The 20,438-nt window shown below is 44.1% G+C and overlaps 1 protein-coding gene across 1 annotated transcript in view; it reads left to right on the forward strand.

Moving 5' to 3' along the window:
* Positions 1-9,629: 9,629 nt before the first annotated feature.
* SRD5A2 (steroid 5 alpha-reductase 2) overlaps positions 9,630-20,438 on the forward strand; it is a 42,166-nt gene continuing 31,357 nt past the window's right edge. Inside the window, exon 1 of the mRNA XM_045828673.1 lies at positions 9,630-9,907. Coding sequence (XP_045684629.1) covers positions 9,630-9,907 — 278 coding nt within the window. The remainder of the gene's footprint in view (positions 9,908-20,438) is intronic.

Genomic DNA, 20,438 nt, shown 5'->3' on the forward strand with positions numbered 1-20,438 from the left:
AGTTCATCATAGCATTTTCTCTACTCTTCTATATGTTTGAATGTTGCAATAATAAAAATTAAAAAAACATTTTATAGCTAAAGATGTCTGGCAGCTGAAATGTCTGGCTGCCTACACATGCTCCTGGTTTGTCTTTGAGATCAGTGGGGAGCAAACTGGAAGTTACTGGCTGGAGTGGTAGGATTCTTCCATCACTGGCTGTGCATTTCAAGGCCCTTGATAACGAGGTTGGAAATAAGCCAGTAGGACATCCTGACCAGGACGAAGCTCACAGGGTGTGACCACATGTCCAAAGGATTCCTTCCAGAGTTCCATTCTGCCCTGAGGCTTCAAGTTCTGCCCTGCTAGGGGCCAAACGGTCCAGAAAAGAGTCGCTTAAGCAGTGGAACAGTCATTCAGACAGCATTTCACAGCTGTGGCCTCTCCTCTACCCCATTAGGGAGGTTCAACTGATCAATTATTTGTCTGTTAACCTCTAGCCCTAAGAGTCATTTATCTTCACATACTTGTGTCTCTGGCCCAGTAGAAGCTTGGAGCTTAGGAGAAAGCATGAAACCCTTCTATACAGCTAAATCACTCTACCTTTCACTGCAAACACCAGATTTGAGAAGAATAGAGACTGTTGTTTAAACAGTTGACACTCTAATTTTTAACCTCAGAGGATTGTGTACAGATTCACCGTAGTATATTGTGAAAAAATTTAGGCGATCCTTTCATTTACAGATAAAGATAATGAGGTGCAGAGAAACCAGGAGTTTGTTAATGCTAGAGCTGTGGCTAGAACTCAGGTCTCTTCATTCTGAATTTGAACTCTTATCAAGTTATCACACTTCCCACTCAGTTGCTCCAAATTCTTTGCCTCCAACCAAATCCTTCCCTGGTGCTACAAGAAGTTCTTCAGGAGGTTCTTCCCTCTGGCACTGTGCAGCCTACTTAGATGAACATTTAAAGGACCAAATTGTGCTTCTCTTGCAAAACTGGGAGAGTCACGGCACTTGTAACATAGGGCAGCATATGGAGAGGGGACAGGAGTAATGAGCGCTGCTGGGAAAAGGCTCAGGGCAAGGCTGGCTGAGCCTTCAGGCCATGTCTTGATGGGGCAAATGGTTGGTAGTCTTGTAGGGCAAGAAATATGGTTTCGTCTGTGTTTCCAGAGAGCTCAAGACCTTTTCTTTTTTTGATGTTAAAATATTATTTTCTCCTATGAAATAATCATAATGGTGAATGTTAGTTTAACAATTGTATTCAACTAGCAAAGTAAAAGTTGTTAATTCTTGTAGTCTGTGAAATTTCAAAGCATAGGAACCACTCTTTTTGGTTTTCCAAGGAAAAATTCTCTAGAGGGTTGGGACTAGGAGTGGTTGTTTTTGTTTGTTTTTGTTTTTTAGGAGAGGTTGATTTAAAGCTTTTTGCTTTTAGATTCATTCAACTCCTACTCCCCACATGCACTGTTCCTTTATTAGACCTGATCTGCCCTTAGTCTTGACCCAATTTTTTCCTCGTGTGGACCTCTTTCTCCAAGAACAGAATGAACTTGGCCCAGCAGAGCTGTGATCTGTGTCCACCCCCAGAGCTTATATCCTTTGATGTTTGTACTTCCTTGACTAATGGCCTGTCAATTCTCCTTCAGGACACAGAAGGGGATGTCTCCTGTTCTATCTAATGATATTTTTGGCTAAGTACTAGGGAAAAGGATCACATTAATACATTAAGTGTCCCATGAAACAGAGTCTAATATGATGATATGATTTGAAAGCTCTGTGTAACCAACAAATACCTTCCGGGAAGACCTGCTATCAAGTCTAACACTCCTCACCATGTCATCGTTTACAAGTCTTCCAGAAACAAAGTTAAATTTTGCTGACTTTTGATATCACCTGGAAATAGTAGCACATTGGCATAGTGGAAGAGAGCTGACTAGCCTGCTATCGTAAAGAATTTGTTCGATCAAGATTTTCATTCTCTAGAATATCATAGGGCCCTGAGGGAATAGGACAGGGGCAGGTGGGTTTAGATGTAGGGTTGAGATGGAATGCGCTTCAGAGTTTTCTAACGAGCTTAGGTTTTCCGTTCTGAGCAGAGGAGGTTGCTGAAGGTCATGATGTGTATGTGAGTGTGTGTTTATGTGTGGGTGTGTGTGGCAGGACCTTAGTCCATCATGCCTGAAGCAAACTCATGTTTAATTTTGAAGGATATTTTCATTGGATATAAAATCCTTGGTTGAAAAAAATTTTCTTTTAGCACTTTAATTCTATCATCCTGTTCTCTTCCAGCTTGCATAGTTTCTGAGAAATCTGTTGCACTTGGTACCTTTGTTCTTCTATGTCATTCCTCCCCCCATCTCCTGGCTGCTTTAAAAATTTTCCCCTTTTTGACTGATTCTCAGCAACTTGATTATGATATGCCCTGGTGTGATTTATGTGTGTGTGTTAATTTTGCTTGGGGTTTATCAAGGTTCTTGAATCTATAAGATGGAATTGTCACCAAATTTGAAGTTTCCAAATACTGTTTCTTTATTTTTTTCTGCCTCCTTTATCTCCTTTTCAGGCATTCTATTACGTATATATTATAGTTCTTGACATTGCTACTGATACAGGTCATGGCGTCTTCATTCTTTCCCTTCTCTCCTTCATTTATTTTATTCTCTGTGTATTTCTTTTGCATAGTTTTTAAAATAATTTTATTTTTCTTTGAAGAAATACTTTAAAAATTTCTTAATTTTAGTTATAGTTGATGTACAATATTATATTAGTTTTAGGTATACAACTCAGCGATTATACATTTATATAACTTACAAAGTGATCACCCCAGTAAATCTGGTACCCATCTGACACCGTACAGTTATTATGATAGTATTAACTATATTCCCTATGCTGTACTTTACATCCCAAAGAATATTCAGTAACTACCGATTTGTACTTCTTAATCCCTTTACCTTTTTCATGCATCCCTCCAACCCACCTCCCCTCTGGCAACCATTAGACTGTTTTCTGTATCTATGAGCCTGTTTCTGTTCTGCTTGTTCATTTATTTTGGTTTTTTTTTTTTTAGATTCCACATATAAGTGAAATTATATGGCATTTTTCTTCCTGACTTATTTCACTCAGCACAATGTCCTTTAGGTCCATCCATACTATTGCAGATGGCAAGATTCCATTGTTTTCTTACAGCTGATACATATTTCATTGTATATACACACCACTTCTTAATCCATTCATCCATTGATGGAAACTTAGGTTGCTTCCTTATCTTAGTGATTGCAAATGATCCTGCAATAATATATTGATACGTGTGTCTTTTTAATTAAGTGTTTTGGATTTCTTCAGATAAATACACAAAAGTAGAATTGCCGGGTACTTCATTGTCTCTTGTTACAGCCTTTGTGTTGAAGTCTGTTTTGTCTGGTATGAGCGTTGCTATCCCAGCTTGTTTGTTTGTTTCCATTTTGATGAAAAGTCTTTTTCTATTCCTTTATTTCAGTCCCTGTATGTCTTTCAGTTTGAAGTTAGCCTCCTGCAGACAGCATATGTAAGGGTCTTATTTTATTATCTATTCAGCTATCCTAAGTCCTTTGATGGGAGTACTTAATCCATCTGCATTTATTTATTTACTTACTTAATATTCCCTGTTATTTTGTATTAGTTTCAGGTGTTCGGCATAATAATTAGACACTCATATACTTTACAAAGTGTTCCCCTGGTATTTCCTGTGCTCACCTGGCACCATACCCAGTTATTGCAATGTTATGGACTGCATTTCCTATGTTGCACTTTACTTCCTGGTGTCTATTTGTAACTACCAGTTTCTACTTCTTAATCCCTTCACCCTTTTCACCCAATTCCTCGAGCCTCCCTCTGGCAACTATTAGTCTATTCTTTGTATCTTTGAGTCTGTTTATATTTTGTTTGTTTATTCTGTTCTTTAGATTCCACATGTGAGTGCAATCATATGGTATTTGCCTTTCTCTGACTGACTTATTTCAATTAGCATAATCCTCTCTAGGTCCATTGATGCTGTCACAAATGGTAAGATTTCATTCTTTTTTATGGCCGAGTAATAATTCCATTGTAAACGTGTGCAACAACATTTTTTTATCCACTCGTCTATTGATGGGCACTTGGGTTGCCTCCATATGTTGGCTACTGTGAATAATACTGCAAGGAACATATGAGTGCATATGGGGGGACCCCCAAAATGGAATTTATTTATAATAAATTGTGTATTTATTCTTATATTCTTACATGTTTAAACTTCAGTCACTTTCCAAGACTCTCCATTTGATGTAATACACCCACTGAGATGTTTTTTTCCACTGGTCAAAATGGTTTTGAACTTGTCTATGTTGATGCCTTTTAGTGCTTCTAATGTTTTTTTGTTTGTTTGTTTCACCTCTTCCACGTGGGCAAAATATTTTCCTTTGAGGACTTATTTTATCTGGGGAAACAAAAGAAAAGTAGTTTGGGTTGAGGTCAGGTGAATAGGGAGGGTAGGGTATGGGGGTCATGCTGTTTTTGGTCAAAAACTCAGTGCGGTGTGGGCAGGTGCACTTGTAAATCACCCATCGTGAAATGGGCAAATGCACTGAAAGAGTCTTCAGAAAAATTCACTGAAGCCAAATGCAGCCTCCCACGACAATGCCAGGTGGTGCACCAATACAGACGGGTTCCTAGAAAACCCACCTAGCAAGGGAAGCATGTACTATAAGGGACCCACCCTCCAGAAGATAATTCCAGTTTTTTGGTGTCCTCTCTCATATATTCCTTTAAATTAATGTCTTAATCTACATGGCCAATGATTCAATCAATTGTGCTTATACAATGGGAACTTAATAAAAACTCTGGATGCTAAAGCTTGGGTGAGCTTTTCTGGTAGACAATGAACTGCATATTGTCACACATAATATGGTGGGAAGGTAGTGAGTGAGTGGATCCTGACTCCAGGGGGAGAGGACAGGGAAGCTTCATGTCTGGGACCCTCTAAGATCTCACCTTATGCATCTTGTCTTTTGGCTGTTTCTGACTTTTTCTGCTATAATAAAACTAATCATAATCATAGAGCTTTCATGAGTTCCGTGAGTTGTTCCAGCACATTATTGAACCTGAGGGGTCTGTGGGGACACTCAGATTTATAGACAGTTGTTCAGAAGTGTGTGTGATCTGACGACCCCTGAACTTGCTGGTATCTGAAGTCAGTGTAGTCTGGTGCAGGACGGTGTCCTGAACCTGTGAAAGTTGGCTCAACTCCAGTGGTTGGTCTCACAAGTCAATGCAACACATTTAACCATTTGATTATGATATGCCTCGGTATGGTTTGTTTGTGTTCATTTTGCTTGGGGTTTATCAATGTTCTTGGATCTCTAAGATGGATGTTGGATATTGTGAAAGTCACATTGTTACTTGTCTAGATTTAATTGTTTTCCTTTCAAGAGGGTCAGGCTTTGTTAAATTACTTGGGAATCATCTTGATCCCTTTGGGGCATTGATTTGACATTTTGTTAGAAAGGATGCCTTCACTCTAAAAATTCCTGCCACTAAAGCAGGACCTTCTGGGATCACTACTTCTGAGATGAATTTTCTCTCTCTCTCCCCCCGCGCACACATACACTCACCACACCACAACCTCCCCTTGCATCAAGCTCACCCTGGATTGTTATTCACCTGCTCTAATCACCCCAGAGACAGATACCAGAAAACTAGAGATTGTTTTTTATTTTATTTTATTTTAGTCATTGTTCAAGTAGTTTTCTCCCTTTTACTCCCATTCCAGCCCACCCACCCAACCCTCAAGATTGTTCTTAAAACCAAGAGCACACTGAAATTATTCAAACTAGGCAATTAAACCAGACAATCTTAAGCCTGATTACCCTGCCTTGTCCATTCCTTCCTGCATAAACCACAATAAAAGCTCTTGTCCATATTTTCCTCTCATTCTCTCTGCCATTTGCCTTACCCTGGTTCTTCCCCATGTGGTTGGTGTGGCTTGCTATATGCTTCTTGTTTCTAGGGATCTGTGAGTATAAGCTTCGTTCATGACAGTCATTTCTGTGTCTGTGTATCTCACCACAGCTGATTAAAACAACTCTCAGGTACCACGAAAACACACACAAAGAGTAAATACTATATGATTATATTTATGTAAAGTTCAAACTTGAAATATTGGAGGGATCACTTTGTAAATTATATGATTGTCTAACCACTGTGCTATATACCTGCCAGTAATATAAAATAACATTGAATGTCAACTGTAATTGAAAAATAAAATTTTTAAAAAGTGAGCCTGAAAAATAATGGTGTTAGTAGTCAGAGTAGTGGTTATTCTGGGAGGAATATAAGGAGGTGCATGAGGGGAGCTTTTAGGATGCTAATAATTTGTTTCTTGACCTACGTGCTGGTTATAACGAGGTGTTCAGTTTGTGCAAATCAATCAAGCAGTATATTATACTTCGGATACTTTCCCTATGTATGTAATACTGAACAGTTGGTTGCATTGTTGGTTCTGATTCTCTATTTGTCCCTGTATCCCTGTTTTTTTTTTTATTTTTTTTTGCCATTTAGCTTTGCAATACTCTTCCCTCTCTGACTCTGGAATCTAACATGTGATTTGATTTGAGTGTTGTAGTTCTTAGCCTGAGCCTTGAGAGGTTTTGTGGGTTTCTTATACTCTTGTGCTTCTCCTATTGAGATTATGTAGATATGTTGGGACTAGCACACTTATCCTAGGATGAGAGTCCTGTGAACTAGAGATGCCCCAGCTAAGGCTTCCCAGCCAAGCCCAGCCTGGAGCAGGGCTCTCAGTTGCTCCACAGATGAATGAAGGAGCACAGTCAAGATCAGCCAAACCCAGCCTAGGTCAGCGGACCTCCACCTGACTTACAGATCATAAACAGAAAATAATTGACTTTGTTAAGCCACTGACTTCACTGTAAAAGCTAACTGGTACAGTGAAAAAAACTAGTGAGGACCAAAATAGGGCAAAGTTAGGAAAAAGAAAGAAGGGAATTGAGATGGGAGAAATGTCACTTAAAAAAGTTCTTCCACTGAGGTGGGTTTGAAAAGTCACTGCTTATTCTCCTGATACAGTGTGGCATCAAGTAATCTATAGGTTTCTGTGTCTACGTGCCAGCCTCCCAGGGAGGCTATAGGTACTGAGGACGGAGAAGGTGTAACAATTAGGAATGGCAGGAGGAGGATCTGGGTATGGATGGGGCATAGAGGGAATGATAAACTGGTTCAGCCTTGGGTAGGGCTGACTTTGAGATCTCCGAAGGACAGGCGAGTGGAGTTGCTCAGCAGGGGGGGAATGCAGATCAGAAGCTCAGGTCTTTGCTGGAGGTGGAGATGTGGGTGTCCTCCACTGGCAGGTGGTGACTGAGGAAGCGCAGACTGGATCTGCGCTGTAAAGCCTGTGCAAAAACAGCTCCAAGAAGCTGTGCCAGCCAACACCCCATTGCTCCCTGCGAAGCGCTCCAGTCTGCCTGGGTGATCCTTACACGGTGATCAGTCGGAAACTGAAGTACGATTACTGCTTAATCTATTACCTAACAGGGAGAAGATAAGTGCCTCTTGGTCAACAAGCAGAGGGTGCCCTGTAGCAGTATACTATCTGTCCCAGTGTAACTGGAAAAGACACCCAGTGTAACTGGAAAAGACACCCAGTGTAACTGGAAAAAAAACCAAAACGGGCTGCCTGTCACTACCAAATCCAATAAGCAATGACAACGACTGAACCTTTTATGGGCGCTTTATTCAGATGGCCGGCGATCCGAGAAGATAGCGGGTTCATACCCTAACAAACCATCTTCCTTTCTCTTTCCTGGCCAGATCTTTTATAAGCAGGTGGGGGAGGACAAACACCCTGCGGTGAGGGCTTTGAAATTCAGGGAGGATGAGGTGAGGGAAGCTGCAGCATTCCTGTTCTCTGCAGTGAGCTGTTCCCAAGAGGGGTGGAGGGTGGTCACACAAAAGGCCCGGATGCCTCCAACAGGTCCCCAGGTGGTAATCTCTATCCAGTGCCCCAGGAGGTCAGCTGTTTTTCCCAGGAGCCAGGATGGGCCTTATCTGTAGTTTCTGAAACAAAAGCTTAACATACACGTTACCTGCTAGATTTATAACTTTTTACCTTAAGCTAAAATTCTCCAAGTCTTGAGTCCCCTAGCACCAGGAATCCGAAAGCACCCCCGCCATATCGGGCAGATGAGACAGTGTGCCTTTCGGTGGAACTGCCACCTGAGGCTTCTGAGAGGCAGTGAGTTGGAGCTAAGGGGGTTAGAATGACAAAGCCCCCAGGAAAGAGGGGCAGGGGGAGCCAGGAGAGAGGGGGTGGGCACTGAGGTGGAGCCCGAGGTAGGGACCAGAGGAGAAAATTAGTAGGGATACAGTTACCAAGGAGGGCGGGACCAAAGGGTGTACAGCAGCAGGTGGGGAGAGGCGGCCAACCGGGAAGGAGGAAAGCTAGGTCAAAGAAGGGAAGAGAGGTAAAGGGTCTCAAAAGAAAGGAGGAGGGCAGCCAAGAAAGTCTGGATGCCGAACCAGAGAAGAGGAAATAGGTAATGAGCGAAGGTGGAGGGTGAGCGAAGGGCAGCAAGTGGGAGAAACAACCGCGTCTGGGTGTGTTTAGAGCGCAGTAGCATCTCCAGTGGCACCTCCGTATGGAACCCCTCGCGTCCGCTGGCGGAGCTGAGAGAGGGAGCCTGGCAGGAGAAGCCCTAGACGTCAGCCTAGACCCGGCCACCCTCGCGGGCCCGGGAAGGGGAGGCTAGGGAGGACCGACAGGGTCACTCCTCTCCGGCCTCAGTCCGTGCAGCCACACCCGCGCTCAGTGGATTCGACTCCGACGGAGGCAGGAGGCCTCGGGACGCCCCTGGAGGTCCAGAGACAAGCTGCCGAGGAATTAGGGCTGGGAGAGGCTGGGCCTGAGTGCGGGTGTGGTGGTGCAGAGGGGACACTGATGCTGAGAGTGGCGAAGGAGTGCGCGGTCCCAACACAGAAGGGCTGGCAGGCGCGGGAAGGACCTGGACGCAGGTCCCAGGGTCGGGGGAAGGAGGCAGGGATGGATGGGAGCGGGCGGGGGCTGAAGGAGGTAGGGAATCAGAGGGGTCGGGAGATCCCTCCCGGCTTGGGGTGGCTCGAGGGTAGGGGCTTCGGGGCTACGGCACTGGGGTTGTGTGCGCGGATGGGAGAACCTCCCCTGCCGAATCGTTCCTGCTGTTTCTCCGTTTCCTAGTCCCAGAAGTTGCAGCTTCAGAGGCTGTCGGGCGAGGAACGAGGTTTCCAAGGGCAGGCAGTCTAAGCGGGGAGACCAGTGGCAGGCGGTGAGGCAAGGGGCCACTTGCGTGCAAGCGCGGGTATGGGCTAGTCCAAGGGTCAGGACCCCAAGACACGTTCTCTGGCCCGCAAAAGCCTTCGTCCCTCCTCCCACTCTACCTGCCTCCCAGAGCGCCCGCCCCCCAAACGGGGCAGGGACGCCGCGCAGAGACCTGGCTGGCCGCGCCCAAGTGGGAGGTAGACTAGAAGGCGGGAGCCAAAGCTTAAAGGGGCGGATACACAGAGGTGTCTGGCGCTCCATAAAGAAGCGGCGGGGCCGCACTCTCCTCTACGCTGGCGGCGGCCACTGGCGGAGAACCCAACGCGATGCCCGTTCACTGTCTGCAGAGCCCGGTGCTGGCGGGCTGCGCCGCTTTAGCCACGATGGGGGCCCTGATACTGTACTTAAGGGAGCCCTCCGGCTACGGGAAGTACACGGGGAGTGTGACCGCAGCTACCCACCTGTCCGCCCGCGCCGCCTGGTTCCTGCAGGAGCTGCCCTCCTTCGCGGTCCCGGCGTGGATGCTCCTCGGTCAGACCCGCGCTCTCCTTGGCCCGCCCGGGACTGTGCTTCTGGGCCTCTTTTGCGCGCATTACTTCCACAGGTAGCGTTCTCGCGTTCTCCCCGTGCCACCGTGCGGGGCGCAGTGGCGTGCGGTGCACGGCCGGGCTTGCGGGGTCCGGGAGCGCAGCCTGCGGCACGCACCGAGCACTGCCGAGGGCCTGCGGGGGCAACTGCCAGGAGCGCAGAGCCGGGCTCACCGGGAGCACCTGTATGGGCTGGGGCTGCCGGCCCGCCGGGGCGAGTGGAGAGGCTGTCATGGGGCAGACGCCGCCTTCCCTGCCCCTGGCCCCGCGCCTCGCCTCCGGGTTCCAGTCCAAGTCCTCTGGCTCCTTTGGGGAAGGAGGTTGAGAGGGCGGGAGGGAAGCCTGAAAACTCAGGCTGGGCAGAGCTTTTGACAGGGACTTTCTCCACATCCTCGAGGTTCAGCGTCGCCCGTGGTGTCTAACCCCTTACTTTTCCCTTCCCCTTCCGCTTCCCCTTCCCTTTCCCTTCCCTTTCCCTCCCCTCTTTCCCTCCTGTCCTCTCTCCCTCTTTCGTTTGCAGGGCAGGGGTGGGTTGGTTTAGGGATTCTGCGGAGACTCTAAGCGCTGACGTCTCCAGAAGGAAGCAGCTCAGAGGGATGGAGGAACTTATCTTCGGGAGTCTGAGGAGGGAACTGGGTAGAGCCAGACCTGGACTTCAGTTGTGGGAGAGAAATGACGGGAATCTACTGACCCGAGCAGTGAGAGCCCCGCTTCCTAGGCTCCGCCCAGAAGGGACCACTCTCACCACCTACTGGTCTACCTTTCCAGTTCCCCAGCGACATAGATACGAATGGGTCGAAGTTAACTTAGAGCTGCAATGTTCACTAAGTTAAACATTCCAGATGCAGAAAAACTTTGCCTTATGGTCTGAGAAAGTCAGAAAGGCAACCGATCCTTTTAGGATTCAAATGACTGCTAACTTCCAAAAAGGACAGAGCAAGGAGGGAACACTCTTTCAAGTTGCCTACTGTGCGCAATCATTTAGCATCTATTGTCTCATCTAACCCTATTGTAACCTCGTGAGATATACATTTATCTATTTTAATTATATTTTATTGATTATGCTATTACAGTTGTCCCATCTTTTTCTCCCCTTTATCCCCCTCCACCTCCCCTCCCACCTGTGTTCATGTCCATGGGTTATACATATAAGTTCTTTGGCCTCTTCATTTCCTATACTGTTCTTAACCTCCCCCTGTCTATTTTGTTCCTAGCAATTATACTTCTTATTCCCTGTACCTTTCCCCCCTTTTCTCCCCTTCCCCCTCCCAGCTGCTAACCCTCCATGTGATCTCCATTTCTGCAACCCTTTGCTTAGTTCGTTTTTTTTTTTTTTTTTAGGGTACATTGTTGATAGTTGTGAGTTTGTTGTCATTTTACTGTTCATATTTTTTATCTTCTTTTTCTTAGATAAGTCCCTTTAACATTTCATACAATAAGGGCTTGGTGATGATGAACTCCTTTAACTTGACCTTATCTGGGAAGCACTTTATCTGCCCTTCCATACCAAATGATAGCTTTGCTGGCTAGAGTGATCTTGGATGTAGGTCCTTGCCTTTCATGACTTGGAATGCTTCCTTCCAGCCCCTTATTGCCAGCAAGGTTTCTTTAGAGAAATCAGCTGATAGTCTTATGAGAACTGCTTTGCAGGTAACTATCTCCTTTTCTCTTGCTGCTTTTAAGATTCTCCCCTTATCTTTAATCTTGGCTAATGTAATTATGATGTGTCTTGGTGTGTACTTCCTTGAGCCAAACTTCTTTGGGACTTTCTGAGCTTCTTGGACTTCCTGGACATCTATTTCCTTTGCCAGATTGGGGATGTTCTCCCTCATTATTTCTTCAAATACGTTTTCAATTTCTTGTTCTTCCTCTTCTGGCACCTCTGTGATTCAGATGTTGAAACATTTAAAGTTGTCCTGGAGATTCCTAAGCTTCTCCTTGTGTTTTTGAATTCTTATTTCTTCATTCTGTTTCAGTTGAATGTTTATTTCTTCCTTCTGTTCCAAATCATTGATTTGAGTCCTGGTTTCCTTCCCTTCACTGTTTGTTCCCTGTACATTTTTGTTTATTTCACTTTGCATAGCCTTCACTTCTTCCTCTATTTTGTGTTCATACTCAATTATTTCTGTGAGTATGCTGATTACCAGTGTTTTGAACTCTGCATCTGATAGGCTGTCTATCTCCTCATTGCTTAGTTCTTTTTCTGGAGTTTTGGTCTGTTCTTTCATTTGGGCCATATTTCTTTGCCTTGCCACACCTGTTATGTAGTAAGGGGCAGAGCCTTAAGTATTCGCCAGGGTGGGGCAACCCGTGTTGCTGTGTTGTGGCACTGTGTGTTGGGGAGGTGTCAGAGAGGAAATAATGCCACTTGCTTAGCTCTTGCCCTGCTTTCAGTCACTTCCACTGCTACCCACAAGGGAATTGGGCCCTCCTGGTGCTGATTCCTGGGTGGGTGGATTTGTGTATATTCTAGGGCCCTTGGGCTGCTCCAGCAGACTCTCCTATGAGACTGGGAATTTCTCCTGCCACTTAAACCCTTACAGGTTTTTATAGTCAGAGGTTTTGAGGCTTTATTTCCCCATGCTGGAACCCTGGGTTGTACAGTGTCTTGTTCTCTAGTTGTTCCCCCCAGTTTCACTGCACGCAAATGTGGGACTGCCTGGTCTACCAGCAGCCACCTTGCTCACCCAGTCCACCAGCCACCACTTTGCCATGTGTTCTCTCCACCCCAGCTGCCTGTTTCTACCCTCCTACTAGTCTGGATGAATGTTCCTTCTTTAACTCCTTGGTTGTTGGACTTCCATACAGTTTGTTTTTTGGTAATTCTGGTTGTCTTTTGTTTTTAAATTGGTTGTTGTCCTTCTTTTGGTTGTGTGAGGAAGCAAAACATATCTATCTATGTCTCCATCTTGGCTGGAAGTCCCAATTTGTACTTCTTAATCCCTTCACTTTTTTGCCCACCCTACCAATCCCCCACCCATCTGACAGCCATCAAATTGTTTTTTGTATCTATGATTCTGTTTCTGTTATACTTTTTTGCTTATTTTGTTTTTTAGATTCAGTTGTTGATAAATATGTATTTATTGCCATTTATCATGCATATTGTTTATCTTCCTCTTCTTCTTCTTCTTCTTCTTCTTCTAGAAGACCCTTTAACATTTCATATAATACTGGTTTGGTGATGATGAACTCTAGCGTTTTTCTTGTCTGGGAAGCTCTTTATTTGTCTTTTGATTCTAAATGATAGCTTTGCTCAGTAGAGTAATCTTGATTGTAGGTCCTTGCTTTTCATCACTATAAATATTTCTTGCCAAGCCCTTCTAGCCCACCAAGTTTCTTTTGAGAAATCAGCTCATACTCTTACAGAGGCTCCCTGGTAGGTAACTAACTGTTTTTCTCTTGCTGCTTTTAAGAATTCTCTCTTTGTATTTAAACTTTGGCATTTTCATTATGATGTGTCTTGGAGTGGGCCTCTTTGCATCCATCTTGTTGGGAATCTCTGTGCTTCCTGGACTTGTATATCTATTTCCTTCACCAAATCAGGAAAGTTTTCTTTCATTATTTTTTCAAATAGGTTTCCAATTTCTTGTCCTTTCTCTTTTCCTTTCAGCACCCCTATGATGTGAATGTTGGCACACTTGAAGTTGTCCCAGAGGCTATGCACACTATCTTCATTGTTTTTGATTGTTTTTTCTTATTTGCTGTTCTGATTGGTTGTTTTTTGCTTTTTCATATTCCAGATTGCTGATTTGATTCTCAGCTTCATCCTCCCTACTGTTGGTTCCCTGTAAATTGTTCTTCTTTTCACTTAGTGTACCCTTCATTTCTCACTGGATATTTTTTATGCTGTTCAGGTCCTCATTAAGTTCCTTGAGCATCCTTATAACCAGTGTTTTGAACTCTGCATCTGATATATTGCTTGTCTCCATTTTGTTTAGTTTTTTTTTCTTCTGGATTTATGATCTACTCTTTCATTTGGTCCATGTTTCTTTGTCTTCTTATTTTAGCAGCCTCCCTGTGTGTGTTTCTATGTACTAGGTGGAGCTGCTATGACCCCCTGTCTTGGTAGAGTGGTCTAATGTAGTAGGTGTACTGTAGGGTCTAGTGGCAAAGCCTCTTCTATCATACAATTAGGTATTCGAAGTGTACCTACTGTGTGGGATGTGTATATTTTCTTCTTGTAGTTGAGCCTTGGTTGCTATTGGCAGTAAATTGGAGTGATTTACCCAGGCTGATCTGCTGCAAGGAGTGGCTATGACCATTGACCACCAACCTCTGACAACCATGAAGGATAAGCTATAAGGGACCCAATCCGCAGAGCAGGGCTTTGGTGCCTGCTAGTCTGCCTTTTGATTGTGTCACTTGCAGAGGTGATTGGGTGGTGGTACTTTGATATGGTCTATAGCTGTCCACTGGGTTTGCCATATCTGGGGCTTCCTGGGAGGTGCAGGCTAAGGTAAGCCGCCACCTGTGTTCTGTCTAAAGCTACCTGGCATAAGCTATAAAGCAATCAGTAGATAGCTGCTACTACTTGTGCTGGGCTTGGAAGTGAGCAACAGAAGCCAAGCTGTGAACCAAGGTCAGCTGCTGCTAGAACTGGGTCTGGGGCCACTTAGCAAGAGGCATGGGCTTGCTGAGGCCCGGTGCTCCTTGTTGAGAGAATTTCAGAAAATCTGAAACATTAGTCAAGATGAGCCATTTGTATGGAAAAGCCCCTGGAAAGAGCTTCAGTGGGCCTGAAAGTTGAATGGGGTGGAACCACAGGGAATCACCAGGGTAAGGCAAAAGTTGTGAGTCTGGTTGATGAAGTCTCAGATATGGCATCCACCTGCCAGCTTAGCCAACATTTCTGTATGGGAGAAAGCTGTCCCCCACTGCTTGTTCTGATGCCAGATACTTCAGCTCCTCCCCCTCTGCCTCTGGTACCTTTCAAGCTGCTGCTCTGGTGCTAGAGCTCAGAGCAAGCGAGTCTGAACAAATCTGTTCATGGGCCCTTTAAGAGGAACTTTCAGGGAGTCTAGCAATTTCTATCTTCCACAGCCACAATCCCCACTGTTTTTTTTTTTTTTTTTTCCAGCAGATATTATGGTGACCTTTTTTCCTGGCACTAAAACCCTGGGCTGGGGGGCCTTGTTCAGGGCTGGGATCCCTTGTTCCTGAGATATCTCTCCCAATTTTTATCGACCACATGTGGGTGTGTGACTAGCCCATTCTGCATCTTTACCGCTCCTACCAGTTGTAATGTAGTTTCATCTTTAATACCATAGTGGTAGGATTTCCATTCAGGTCAATTTCTGGCAGTTCTGAATGATGGTTGTTCTGTAGTTTAGTTGTAATTTTGATGTGGTTGTGTGGAGAGGCAAGCTGTATCCACCTAGGCTACCACCTTAACTTTTCTTGAGATATACATTTGCAGACAAAGAAAGTGAGGCTAAATAAGGTTAAGTGACTGAATGAAGATGATACATCTTGTGTCCAGCTAGATTCAACTGAGCAACTCAATGGTTCAAGACATTTCCTTTCCTTTCCTTTTTCTTTTCCTTTAATCCTCATGTGAAAATATATTTATTGATTTTATTTTAAAAAGGTGTTATTTATTTATTTTTAGAGACCAGGGAAGAAAGGGAGAAAATGAGGGAGAGAAACATCAGTGTGTAAGAGATATATGGATCGGTTGCCTCTCGCACACTCCCAACTGGGGACCGGGCCTGAAACTCAGGCATGTTTCCTAACTGGGAATCGAACTGGTGAATTTTTAGTTTATAGGGCAGCACTCAGTGCACTGAGCCACACCAGGCAGGGCTGTTTATTGATTTTAGAGAGAGAGGAAGGGAAAGAGAAGGAGAGAGCGAGAGACCTCTATCACTGCCTCCCATAGACACCTCAACTGAGAATGAACCAGACCCAGGCATGTGTCCTGACCAAGGATCAAACCTGCCACCTTTTTGGTGTATGGCAGGCCACTCCACCCTATCAAGGCTTAGACCTTTTCACCATGATAAGTAGTCAGATACTCTATGCAAGGAGAAAGCAGTCCATGGACAGAGAAAGATATCAGAACGGGCCAAGAACTTGAATAGAAGCACAGCCTTATAATTGAGTAGAAAATTTCTAGGACCCAAAGGTCAAGGAACTTCTAATCAAAATGGCCATGTAGGCAGACATGGCTTGCCTTTTTGCACAACCACATCAAAATTACAACTATAACATAGAGCAACCATCACCCAGAACCATCAGAAATTGAACTGAATGGAAGTCTGACAATTATGGAATTAAAGAAACAACTTCCACCCAGACTAGTAGGAGGGGGACAGACCCAGAATGGGTTGGTCTCACACCCATGTGTGGTGGATAAAAATTTGGGGGGGATATCCAGGGAGTGAGGAGTCCCAGCCCCACACCAGGACCCAGCCTGGGGTTCCGGTGCCAAGAAGATAAGTCCTCACAACTTCTGGCTACAAAATCTAGCAGGGATTGAATTGGTGGAAGAAACTTCTGGAGGTCCAAGAGGTTCCTCTTAAAGAAACCACACATGGACTCACCTACTTGGACTCACTCCCTCGGAGTTCCAGCACAGGGATAGGAGCTTGAAAGGCACCAGTGACATACTGGGAGAAACTAAAGTGTCTGGCATCAATGCAACAGAGGATCCTGTCCCTTTTCTAAATCCTACCCTCACAGAGCCACTTAGTCAGCAAGCTGGTGCCATATCTGAGAATCCATTAACTTGGCTAACACTGTTTGACCCCCCCCCCCCCTTGGAGCAGAGACTCCACCCCACCCAACTTATGGGCCCACCCAAGCTGTTTTTCTGTATGAATGGCTGTCTTGGCTCATGCTGCACAACTTCCTAAATCCCATCAAACAAGCAGCAGTGGGCCTCAATTAGCCCCAGGCCTTGCACTAGCAGCAGGCAGCCTAGACTCAAGGCTTGGCTTCACCTGGGAATCTCCAAGTTCAACAAAGGTCACAGCCATCTCAAATTGCTTAATAGCTCAGACAGGGTGGCCCCAGGCAAAACACAGGTGCAGATTGATCTTGACCTGCTTCACCCAGGATATCCCAGAGCCAGTGCACCCAGTGGACAGCTAAAAACTATGTCAGAGAACCACCACCCTGCCTTTGCATAGCCAACTCTCCATGGAAGGCAGAGGTTGGTGGTCAGTGGTCACAGCTGGCCCTTGCAGCTAACTGGCCTGGGTGAATTCTTCCCATTGATCTGTCAACAGCAACCAAGGTTCAAGTACAAGAGGAGGGTGTACACAGTCCACACAGAGGGTGCACCTTGAGTACCCAGCATTGGTGATAGGGGAGGCTGTGCCACTGGACTCTACAGGATACCTACTATATGAGGCCATGCAAGACATGGAGTCAAAGCAGCTCTACCTAATACATAGAAACAGACACAGGGAGGCTGCCAAAACAAGGAGAAAAGAAACATGGCCCAAATGAAAGGACAGATCAAAATTTTAGAAGAAGAGGTAAACAAAATAGAGATAAGCCAATCAATCAGATGCAGAATTCAAAACACTGTTTATAAGAATGCTCAAGGAACTTAGTAAGGACCTCAGCAGCATAAAAAACATCCAGTCAGAAATGTAGGATACACTAACTGAAATGAAGAACAATTTACAGGGAAACAACAGTAGAGTGGATAAAGCTGAGAATCAAATCAATGGTTTGGAACATAAGGAATCAAAAACAAGCAATCAGAACAAGAAGAAAAAAGAATCTAAAAACATGAGGATAGTATACAGCCTCTGGGACAACTTCAACAGGTCCAACATTCACATTGTAGGGCTACCAGAAAGAGAAGAGAAAGGGCAAGAAATTGGAAAGATATTTGAAAAAATAAGGAATGAAAACTTCCCTAATTTGGTGAAGGAAATGGACATGCAAGTCCATGAAGCACAGAGAGTCCCAGACAAGATGGATACAAAGAGGACCACACCAAGACACATCATAATTAAAATGCCAAAGTTTAAAAATAAAGAGAGAATCTTAAAAGCAGCAGAGAAAAGAAGTTAGTTACCTACAGGTGTTTCACCACAAGACTGTCAGCTGATTTCTGAAAAGAAACTTTGCAGGCTAGAAGGGATTGGGAAGAAAAATTCAAAGTCATGAAAAGCAGGGACCTATAGCCAAGATCACTCTCCAGCAAAGCTATCATTTAGAATCGAAAGATAAAGAGCTTCCCAGACCAGAAAAAGCTAAAGGAGTTCGTCATCACCAAACCATTATTATATGAAATGTTAAATGACTTATTGAAGAAAAAGAAGATCAAAACTATGAACAATAAAATGACAATAAATATATATCTATCAACAATTGAATTTAAAAGACAAATTAAGCAAACAAGAAAAACAGAGACAGAATCATGAATACGGAGAGCATTTTGATGGTTGCCAGATGGGAGGGGGAGATGGCAGAAAGGGTGAAGGGGTCAGGGATTAAGAAGTACAAATAGGCAGTTACAGAATAGCCACAGGGATGTAAAGTACAGTATAGGAAGGAAATGGAGTAGCCAAAGAACTTACATGCATAACCCATGAACAATGGTGGGGGAATTGCTTGAGGGAGTGGGGTATGCTGGGTGGAGGGAAGGAAATGGGGAAAAATCAGGACAACAGTAATATCATAATAAGATATGATAAAAAAATAAAGATCAAGGAAATCTAGAGTAGAAATCAGGATAAAGAATGTCTCTGGAAGCCAAAAGGCATAATTCTCTCCTTGTTTCAGGAGAAGGAAATATAGAGGAACTAATTTCAACCTGTTTTTCCTTATAATTCTTTCTTATCCTCTGGATCTTTTTTATTGGTCAAGATTTAATGTGTATGAGATCTTAACCAAATTCCCATTCTTAGAAGAAATATCTTTGCCCCACTTGGTTTTTGAATGAGAGCCATTCTGACAAGTGTGGGGTTATATCTAATTGTGGTTTTAGTTTCAATGGCCCTGATGATCAGTGATACTGAGAATCGTTTCATAAGTCTGTTGGCCAACTCTGGATTTGTTGTCCCTGAGGCATGAAGATGTGATGAGTGTCCACCTGTCCCCTTGTGTCAGCTGTTTCTTTGAAGCCACTGCAGTATTGGGTCTGTCATCGTTTTGAGTGCTCACAGGTATCCTGCTCCGTGCTAAACTCTGCATGTATTGTCTACTGATCCCCATGTTAACCCATCTAGGCAGGCACCAATGTCACCCCCTGGAAACTGAGGCAAGTGAAGGTCATACAGTAACTTGGGAGCCAGGTTCAGACCCAGAGAGTTTGTAAACAGAATTCAGGCTCTTAGCCACCATGAGAAGCTATTTTATATTTGTACTTTGCTGCCTTGTCCTTGCCTTTTAAAAACTAGACTGAGGCTTAATTTTTTTAACTTAAAAAATAATGAATATGCAGTAAAGAAAAAGTAGAAAATACAAAAAGTAGAAAAACATCCATAATTTTAACACCTAAGTATATCAATGGTTAGTTTTAGAACTATTCCATCAAGGCCTTTTAAAAACATTTAGTTTTCAATTAGCTTTGACATACAATGTTATATTCGTTTCAGGTGTATGCCATAGAGACTGGATTTTACACCTTACAAAGTGATCACCCCAAGCAGCCCATCTGACACCATACAGGGTTAACAATAGTACTGACTGTATCACTGTTTTACTGTACACCCCTGTGACTCCTTTTACAACTGGCAATTTCTGCTTCTCAACCCCTTTCATCTTTAAAAAGCATTTTTAAAATTTTCAACTACAGTTGACATTCAATATTATCTAAAATTCAGATGGACAGGATAGTGGCTGGGCATCTAACTTACAAAGCGATCCCCCCATAAGTCTGGAGACCACCTGGCACTGTACACAGTTATGACAATGCTATTGACTGTGTTTCCAATGCTGTGCGTCACACTCCCGTGACTGTTTTGTAACTACCCATTTGTACTTTTGAATCCCTTCACATTTTTCACCCAGCTACCTAACCCCCTTTGCATCTGGTGACTATCAACTTGTTCTCTTATTGATGAGTTTGTTTCTGTTTTGTTTGTCTTTTATTTTGTTTTTGAGATTCCACATGTAAGTGAAATCATATGGTATTTTTTCTTCTGATTTACTTCACTTAGCCTACTACCCTCTAGGTCTATGCATGTTGTCCCAAATGGTAAGATTTCATCCTTTTTTATGGCCGAGTAATATTCCATATTAGATGTGTACTAGTTTTCAAGTTATATACATGTCTAATTACTATGCTGTACACTTGAAACTTATATAATATTGAAAGTCAAGTGCAATGAAAAATAAAACTAAATTTAAAAAAAGATCAGGGTGCCTTGGTCTCCTGTAGCCCTTTGTTTCTCTTAGACAAAATCCCCACTGGTTTCACAGCCAGATGTTACAGGGACTCCTTTTCCTGGCAGTGGTGTTCGGGCTGGGGAGCCTAGTGTGGGGCTGGGACCTCTTGCTCCTTAGGGGGCACCTCTGCAGCCAAGATATCCCTCGTGATTCTTGATCACCACATTGTGGGTGTGGGGCCTGCCTGTTCCATATCTC

The sequence above is a fragment of the Phyllostomus hastatus genome, unplaced genomic scaffold (genome assembly GCF_019186645.2).
Source record: "Phyllostomus hastatus isolate PE091 unplaced genomic scaffold, TTU_PhHast_1.1 phas_scaffold_78, whole genome shotgun sequence".
Lineage (NCBI taxonomy): Eukaryota > Metazoa > Chordata > Mammalia > Chiroptera > Phyllostomidae > Phyllostomus > Phyllostomus hastatus.